The sequence below is a fragment of the Mesocricetus auratus genome, unplaced genomic scaffold (assembly GCF_017639785.1).
Source record: "Mesocricetus auratus isolate SY011 unplaced genomic scaffold, BCM_Maur_2.0 Super-Scaffold_100042, whole genome shotgun sequence".
NCBI classification, from domain to species: domain Eukaryota; kingdom Metazoa; phylum Chordata; class Mammalia; order Rodentia; family Cricetidae; genus Mesocricetus; species Mesocricetus auratus.
In genome coordinates this window covers 5462909-5471925 of record NW_024429219.1, presented here as the reverse complement: position 1 = coordinate 5471925, position 9017 = coordinate 5462909, and the positions used below count along the sequence as shown (strand labels likewise).

The following is a 9017-nucleotide window of genomic DNA, read 5'->3' as shown; positions in this document are numbered from 1 at the left end:
TCTCTGTGTCCACTCACCCCCTCATAGCATAACAAAGCTCTTCATGCTGGTCTAGTCCACCCTCCGGAAGACACGTAATGGCCAGATGGAAAAGCCACTGACTAAATTAAAGCACACTAATTGGGCATCGAATTTCTGCTGAAAATGCCCCCTCCCAGCATCGCTGGTGAGGTATCCTGTGGGTGCCGGATGTACGAATAAGAGGAAATTCTTTCTTTCTGTACAAATAAATCATTTGGAGTTCATTTTGCTAAGCTTTCTTATTGGTTCCTGGAAAAGATCAAATGCAGGGTGTGGGAAGTTCAACTAGTCAAACAGTCAGGCGGTTTATTAATTCAGCGAGTAAAAGCAAGAACTAACATCACTGGGCAACTAGATCATTACTAAATAAAATGCATTTCTTTGTTAAACAACTCTAAAAACTTGGTCACTAGGGAACAACACTATTTGAAAGGACTAGGAGGTGTGGTCCTGTTGGAGGAAGTGCATCACTGAGGGGCTTTGAGGTTTCAAAAAGTCCACTACAAGCCCAGAGTTGCTCTCTTCCTGTGGCCTGTGGATCCGGATATAGAACTCTCGGCTACTTTTCCAGCACCGTGTCTGTCTGCATGTGCCACGCCTCCGGCCGTGATGACGATGATTGAAACCTCTGAAACTATAAGCAAGCCCCAATTAAATGCTTTCCTTTACAAGAGTTGTCATGGTTACGATGTCTCTTCACATCCATAGAACACTAAGACGTGGAGAAGCCCCCACTTACCCCCTCATGCCTGTGCATAAACTAGGTGTGCATATGCTTAATATCAGATGTGTTATGGGAAGAACACGCACAGTGAGAAAAATGGATATGTACTAACCTAGCAATCGGAACGCAGAGCCACTCAACCCAGAGCCCTTAATGCCCAGCTGCCCCTTCTCTTAAGGAGGCCCCAAACAGCACCCTTACTCATGCGGCCCACGGTCAATGTAGACAGCTTATCCCCTTTTAGTCTGCACTATTGATTTTCTCCATATAACATGACCTTGCTACTTTTGCAAATCTGTGTGAGCCCTTGTTTTCAATCGTCTGTGGGTATTTTGTTTTAATTGATTTGGGGGGGATTTCACAGATGAATATTGATTTATGCCATTCCCAACCCTCTTCCCCTTCCAACTCCTCCCATGTACTCCCCACCAATTCTTCTCAATATGGGTCTACACCCAGTGTAGACTCTAACCACCTACTAAATGGCTGACCCTAACCACCTACTAAATGGCTGACCCTAACCACCAATAATAAATGGCTATTAATGGTGTCCTAGATAAAGGGGGGGATTGTCCTGAGAGCAGAAAAAAAGAATATTGGACAAAAACCAAGAAAATCAGAACAAACCAGAGACTTTATCGAATAAAATGCATCACATTTGTTTCCTTACTTGCAGCAAGTGTGTCAGCAATGTAAGACATCAGTAATGGAGCGAAGAACTTTTTCCTTTCGTTTCAGCTCTTCTGTGATCCTAAAATGGAGTCCATCTGAAAATTTATACAGGTAGTTTTTAAACGTCACAGCTTCGTGTCTATAATTCATCCATAAATAGTTCAAATAAAAATATATAGACAGCGCCAAAAAGAAGGAAGAAAAAGAAAACATATAATATTGCCCATACACCGGGCGTTGGTGGCGCACACCTTTAATCCCAGCACTCGGGAGGCAGAGGCAGGCGGATCTCTGTGAGTTCGAGGCCAAGCTGGTCTACAGAGTGAGGTTCCAGGCTGGCCAGGGCTACATAGCGAGTTGAAATTAGTCAGATGTGAATTATGCTACAGGCGTATGTGAAAATCAAGCGTCACAGAGCATCACTTACCGGCAGTGAGAAAGTTGGCAATATGCACCATTCATCATAGTCTTATTTACTTGTTTGCTTGTTTGTTAATGTTTTTTTTTCAAGACAGGGTTTCCCCGTGTAGTGCTGGCTGTCCTGGAACTCACGCTGCAGACCAGGCTGGCCTCGAACTCAGAGAGAAGGCGTGCACCACCACACCTGGCTTTCATCAGTTATTGTTTGGCTGGCAGAAGCACAATGCGACCCGACCCTGTTTCTGAGAGAATGCTTTGGAGTTATCAAGCGGCTGATCAGCCTGAGGAAACACTGAAGCTCCACATTGAAAATAACACGGGCAGCCGGGCAGTGGTGGCACACACCTTTAAACCCAGCACTCTTGGGAGGCAGAGGAAGTCCGATCTCTGAGTTTGATGACAGCCTGGTCAACAGTTCCAGGACAGCCAGGGCTGTTACACAAAGAAACCCTGTCTGGAAAACAAAACAAAACAAAACAAAAATAAATAAAAGCAAACAAAATAACCAAAACAAACAAACAAAACCCATTCTGCTGGGGAGGAAAGAGAAACATCCACAAAGCTGGATAACCAATGCAGCTTGACTTTGAATGCCCAGTAAAAACTTTGTAAATAATTTTGCTGTACAGAACGTTGAAGGAAGGAGAGAGAACAAACACTGGAGGTTAAAATAGAAGGTTCCTGCTGTGAGATGCAAATCCACAGGAGTTGTCTTTGAACCGGCTACCGCTGCTGGGGGGTGCTGGTGAAGAGGTGTGTGAGGACGGTGTGAGGATTTGTAAAGAGGATTGGAGGAAGGGCTTACTCAGGAAAGCATAGACATACTATGTGGCTAAACACACAGCGAATGTAAGGAAGTAAGTGCTAAGAAATTATTGGGCAGGTGGGTAAACACCATGGAGTACCCTGGGTGTGGTGGGGCACGCCCATAATCCCAGCACCTGGTGGAGGCAGGAAGACCAGAGACTCAAGGGCAGCTTTTGGCTAATGGGACTTTGACTCAAAACAAAAACAGGAGAATAAACAAAAGAGAGAATGAAAAAGCACACTAGGGGAAGTTTAGATGCTATTCTAGGTGAACATGAATCATCCCGGGGTGATTTGAGAGCCTGACAAAAATCTACCCTAGGAAGAGAAAGTGACCTTCGCTGATGCCAGCCAGCAAGGTGGATGGGAGAAGCCCTCCAGGTACACATCTCAGCGACTAGCAAGGTATTTTCAAGCATCTTTGCATGGCTGAACTGACAAAATGTGGAAGCCCCTGAGACCTGGCAAAGAAAGGATAATCTGAATAGATAGCAAATGTTAAGCTTGCCATCTCCCTAAAGGTGTCTGCCAATTCCTGATGGCCTAGCACAGGCCTATAGGCCACACCCAGCTTGACAGTTCGATTGTGCAAATAAAGTTTTATTGGGACAAAACCACACACACCCGCACTTATATGTTGTTTGGCTGTGTTCATGGCTACCATGACAGATGTGAATAGTATTCACAGGGGCCACACAGCCTAAAATATAGTCTTTCCAGTCTGATCTTTAGGAAATAATGTACTGATACCTGGACTTGAGGTCTAGTTGGCTAAGTTGGGAGAATTTGGGAGATAAAGCCGGAGCCCTGAATAGAGTTGGGTGACCTATGAAAGACCCTGTATGAGTTGGGACCCTGAAAGATAACCCCTCAGTCCATGAATTGGGATGCTTTCTCTGAAGGAGACTGAGGGGTTCTCTCTTGATGGCGTCTTGGATGTTGTGAGAGCAAGAGAGTTTCCACTGAGTACTCATTACTACACACAGGCTAATCTTTCACAGATAAAAACTCCTATCTGTGTGGTAAAAAAAAAAATCTCCCCACCTAAAATTCAGTTTGTTCAAGTGAGCCACTTAATGGTAAGTTTAGAGCCTCTAATGAAGATCACCTTGGGTTCCCACAGACTGGAGTTTTACAAATTTGAGTTGAAAAGCACAAAAACAGATGAGAAACTGAGTTACAAAAAACAAAACTAACACCAGTGTTGATGGCTCAAGCCTTAAATCAAATCCCAGCACTCGGGAGGCAGAGGCAGGCGGATCTCTGTGAGTTCGAGGCCAGCCTTGTCTACAGAGTGAGTTACAGGACAGGCTCCAAAGCTACACAGAGAAATTCTGTTTCGAAAAACAAACAAAACAACAAAAAGAGAGCACTTGCTACTCTTGCAGAGGACCAGAGTTTGGTTTCCAGCACCCTCGTGTAGCTCTCAACAGCCTACAACTTTAGTTCTAGGGAATCTATTGGCTCTGGTTCCCAAAGGCACTGCACTCATATGCACAAACCACATAAAGATTCACACACATGCACATAATTGAAAATAATAAAAATAATCTTGTAAAAAGAATAAGCTGTTCAATGCTTGCTATACAAGCATGAAGACACAAGTTCAGATCTCCAACACCCACCGAAAAAAAAAAACAGACATAAAACACCTGTCAAATCTCACAGACATTGAAACTATTAGGTGCCAAGTGTTGACTTCGTTTAAGAAATAAAGAAGGCACCAGCCTGGGCATTACAGCTGACAGCGTAATCCCAGCTCTTGGGAAGCGGAGGCAGGCAGTTCACTGTGAGTTTGAGGACAATGTGGGTTACAGATGAAGTGAGATCTGACTCAAAAAACAGAATAAAACAAAACCAAACAATATCAAACAGGGGGAAATAAGTCACCAAAAGTGGTTCATTGTGTTTAATAAAACCAAATACCATGCCTAAAATTCTAAAAACTTTTAAGCATTTAATTGGTGTTATAAAACCAATCAAAGTAACCCAGATAATGGAAGAGACCAACAGCAAATTGGAAAGCAGATGTGAAGAAGTCATATAAAAGTCCAGCAGAAAGAAGGAAGTAAAAAAATACAAGAGTGAGGAGATATAAAAGAGTAAAAATTTAGCTGGGCGGTGGTGGTGGTGGTGGTGGTGGCGCACGCCTTTAATCCTAGCACTTGGGAGGCAGAGACAGGAGGATCTCTGTGAGTTCAAGGCCAGCCTGATCTACAGAGTCAGTTCCAGGACATCCAAGACTGTTTCACAGAGAAATCCTGTCTCAAAAAAAAGGGGGGGAGAGGGGACCTGATACTCATTTAATCAAATTACAGGAGGAAAGGCAATTGCAATAATGACTAAAAAAAATCTTATAAAACACAGTAATCTTCAGAATAAAAACAACTTCCATAGACCTGCTATGAATAAATTGCCATGTACAGCAGAGAGAAAAATGTTTGACATCCATAAGAAAAAGACAAATAGAATCATGTCTAAATTTTCACCAATCTTGATGCTATTAGAAGCTTGTAGAACGACATTTTTAAAGGTCCGTGGAGGAACACACACACACACACACACACACACACACACACACACACACACTTGAAGATGAGAGGTCTGGAGCCCTGTCTCAGTGGTTGAGAATACTTATTCTTTCCGAGGGTCTGGGTTCATTCCCCCCCCCCCACATGGCAGCTCATAACTACCTGTAAATCCAGTTGTGTGGGGGGGTGGGGGGTATCCAGTGCCTTCTTCTGACCTCTAAGAACACTAGGCATGCATGCAGGGTACATACACACATGCAGGCAAGCAAGACACTTGTCATGGTGACGTGAATGAGAATGAGTCTCATAGGCTCACACAAGTGAGTGTTTTGTTCCCAGTTGTGGAACTGTTTGGGAAGGGCTGGGAGGCCCAGCATTGTTGGAGGATGGATGTGTGTCACTGGGAGTGGACTTCGAGGTTTCAAAAGCCTGAGCTTCACTGTCCTCTCTCTCTCTCTCTCTCTCTCTCTCTCTCTCTCTCTCCCATCTCCCCTTCCCCCTTCCCCCCTCCCCTCCTCTCTCTCTCTCTCTCTCTCTCTCTCTCTCTCTCTCTCTCTCTCTCTCTCTCTCTCTCTCTCTCTCTCCCCTCTCAGGTATAATCTCTCAGCTGCTTTTCCAGCACACTGACTGCCTGCTTACCGCCTTGCCCCTGCCGTGAGGCTCATGGATTCTCCTTCCGAAACTGTGACCAAGTTCCCACTAAAATGCTTTCTTCTGCAAGTTGCTTTGGTCATGGTGTTTTGTCATGGCAATAGAAAAGAAACTAAGACACTCACAAAATGCAATAAAGAAATAAATTTTGATAAAAGAAAAGGGCGAAAGCCAGCCATGGTGCATAACTTTAGTGCTAGCACTTGGGAAGCAGGGGCAGGCTGATTCCTGTGAATTTGAGGCCAGCCTGGTCTACACAGTGAGTCCCAGGCCAGTCAGAGCCACACAGTGAAAGCCCTGTCTCCAAAGAATAAAAGGAAATACCAAGCAAAATAGATTCCAAGGTAAAAGTTATTTACTGGAATCAGGGCTTACTACATAATAACAAAATGTTGGATTCAGGAGATTTAATGCTTTCTGTGTTGCTGCTGCTGCTGCTGTAGTAAGGCAGATCAAACCCATGGGCTTCGTGCAGGATAGTTTAACTCTCTCCCCAAGCTACCTTCACAACCGCAGATAGACCTCATCAACAACAGTTTCAGAATTCCTAAGTACAGTCAACACACTCTCCAGCAGATGGGAGCTGCAGGGCGGTGCTCCAGGAACTGCAGGGCGGTGCTCCAGGAACTGCAGGGCGGTGCTCCAGCAACTGCAGGGTGGTGCTCCAGCAACTGCAGGGCGGTGCTCCAGGAACTGCAGGGCGGTGCTCCAGGAACTGCAGGGCGGTGCTCCAGGAGATGCAGGGCGGTGCTCCAGGAGATGCAGGGCGGTGCTCCAGGAGATGCAGGGCGGTGCTCCAGGAGATGCAGGGCGGTGCTCCAGGAACTGCAGGGCGGTGCTCCAGAAGATGCAGGGCAGTGCTCCAGGAGATGCAGGGCGGTGCTCCAGGAACTGCAGGGCGGTGCTCCAGGAGATGCAGGGCGGTGCTCCAGGAGATGCAGGGCGGTGCTCCAGGAGATGCAGGGCGGTGCTCCAGGAGATGCAGGGCAGTGCTCCAGGAGATGCAGGGCGGTGCTCCAGGAACTGCAGGGCGGTGCTCCAGGAGATGCAGGGCGGTGCTCCAGGAGATGCAGGGCGGTGCTCCAGAAGATGCAGGGCAGTGCTCCAGGAGATGCAGGGCGGTGCTCCGGAAGCCTGCAGATGGAGCCTGCAGATTCTCTCCTGAGGCATACAAGCCTCAGGCCCCAAGTTTGGAGGGCTCCGGGCCAAAAAAGGGCCCCTAACTGTCAGCTTCCAGCCTTTGCTGACTGTTGCCTCAGCTGAGGAAGACTGCCTTGTCTGAGGCTGCTTTTCCTGCCGAGAGCAAGCTAGAGGAGTGACTGGTCAGTCGGGTCGAAGGAACAACTCTGAGGCGCACTTCCTGTTTCAGAGGGTTCCAGAGTCAGCCGATGCCTTGGTGGAGGCCTGTGGTCACAGCTTGTCGTCCCCTCCCTCCCTTCTCTGATGTCCACCATGATGACCTCCATCCCAGAGACTGCAGCAAACATGTAGAGCAAAGCACCCAAGTGGGAAAAACCAGAAACGTGGCCCAAGGTCAGCAGAGACAATCAAGGTGCAGTTGGATTTTTGTGCAATCTGTGTAGAGGACGCAATTAAACATTTAGAAATTGAATGAGGTGTCTAAACAAGCAAATCAGTATGCTCAAAGATGGTGGCATTGAGGCACACAGGCAGGGGCTCTGGAGGACGGGAGGATGGGATGGAGGAGAGGCACCAAAAAGGTGTGAAACGCCCTGTAGGGGAAAAGGGGCCAGCCAAAGAAACACACCCTGGGCAGAGCCAAAGAAACACACCCTGGGCAGAGCTGTTCACGCTACCCAGCTGTCCTCTGCTCCTATGACAGAGGGCAGCCACTCTCTTGGCTTCTTCCCTCCCAATAAACCCCTTGATGAGCTTGCGGTGAAGACCTTCTTTTGCTGCGGCGCAGAGACAACCCTGGGCAGAGCAGAGCGAGCAGGGCTGTAACACTTCTGCAGGGGAAACCTTCCCCTGGCAGAGCGGAGTTGTTGCTCTGGGCTCTCCACTCTCAGAGCTGAACTGTAGCAACTTCGCCCGGGGAAACCTCTGCTGGAGCAAAATTGCTACACTGGGCAAACATCCCCAGCTGGAAGACCCTCTTCTGCTGGAGCAGAGCAAATACACTGAGGAAGTCTTTCCCTGAGGCAGGGCTGTAAGCTGCTCTGCTTACTGAGGCCTGGGGTGGTCCTTGGCTCCTGAGCTCCAGGATACCTTTCCATCTGAGCTATGTAACACTTAGCATTCTGTGACTCCCGAGTGCCAGAATATCTGTCCCACCGATCTATTCAAAATGTCTCCACCCCTTGCCCTGATGTCACAGAGAGAAAACAAGACATCCATAAGCCAACTGTGGTCAATGCTGTTGATAACAAGCCAGTTACAGGGGACATTTGCTTATCCTAACCCCATGTATTTCTTCTCTTTTTGCCTACTAAGCTTATCCATCCTATAGCTTGGGGGCCACATGGAGCCAAAGACAGCTGTGAACACAGCCCAACACCATCAGCTCACTTAAAACGTGGAGATTTATCTTTTACAGTTTTCAGTTTTGCTTACTTGATTGTGTGGTTCTCCAGATGACACGGTGTTTCGATGTCAAAAGTTTAGGCACGCCTGAGTCTTACCCCAGGAGACAATTGTCCCTTCACTGCCACACTCCCTCAGTTGGAGCTCTTATCGCTGCCCGCCCCGAAGCTGGGTGCTCAGGCTTGACCTATCACAGAACTGCCTTCTTGGCTCCAGATTTGGCCAATGGGAGACTGCATTTCCCTGGCCTTTGATTTGGAGCAGTGAGACTCAGATTTTATTCAAACCACAAACTAGGCTCTGTTATATATTTGGTTGGAGGGCATCAGGGTGTTCTGTAAGGCATTACGCCACCAAGATTATCTTAAAAGGAAGCCCATGCCTGGCCAGCCTAACGGGAAGACCCGGCTAGAGAGCCTTCAGCTTTACCTGCAAGCTTCTCGTGCCGACCCACTGAACGCCTTTGTTATTTATGAGGGGGTTCTGTTACTAGCAAATTAAAATCCTGACAGGACTTGGCTAACCCTCCCCCCATCCCATACTGGGTACAACAGCATGGGAAGTTAATTTATCTAGAGGCTTACATCATGGCCAGTTCTAAGTAAATGTTACAAAGTGTTAGCTATTATTAGTTATTATTCCTAATC

The 9017-nt window shown here is 47.2% G+C and overlaps 1 protein-coding gene and 1 long non-coding RNA gene across 2 annotated transcripts in view; both read right to left on the bottom strand.

Annotated features, from left to right (window-relative positions):
• Positions 1-313: 313 nt before the first annotated feature.
• LOC110342693 lies at positions 314-2231 on the bottom strand. The gene is made up of 2 exons (XR_002384845.2): positions 1416-2231; positions 314-655 (listed from the first exon to the last, which is right to left on the bottom strand). It is a non-coding gene; the product is annotated as an uncharacterized LOC110342693 (long non-coding RNA).
• A 3771-nt stretch (positions 2232-6002) lies between these two features.
• Positions 6003-9017, bottom strand: part of LOC121135752 — a 41178-nt gene continuing 38163 nt past the window's right edge. Inside the window, exon 2 of the mRNA XM_040734891.1 lies at positions 6003-7401. Coding sequence (XP_040590825.1) covers positions 6331-6996 — 666 coding nt within the window. The 5' untranslated portion in view covers positions 6997-7401 and the 3' untranslated portion in view covers positions 6003-6330. The remainder of the gene's footprint in view (positions 7402-9017) is intronic.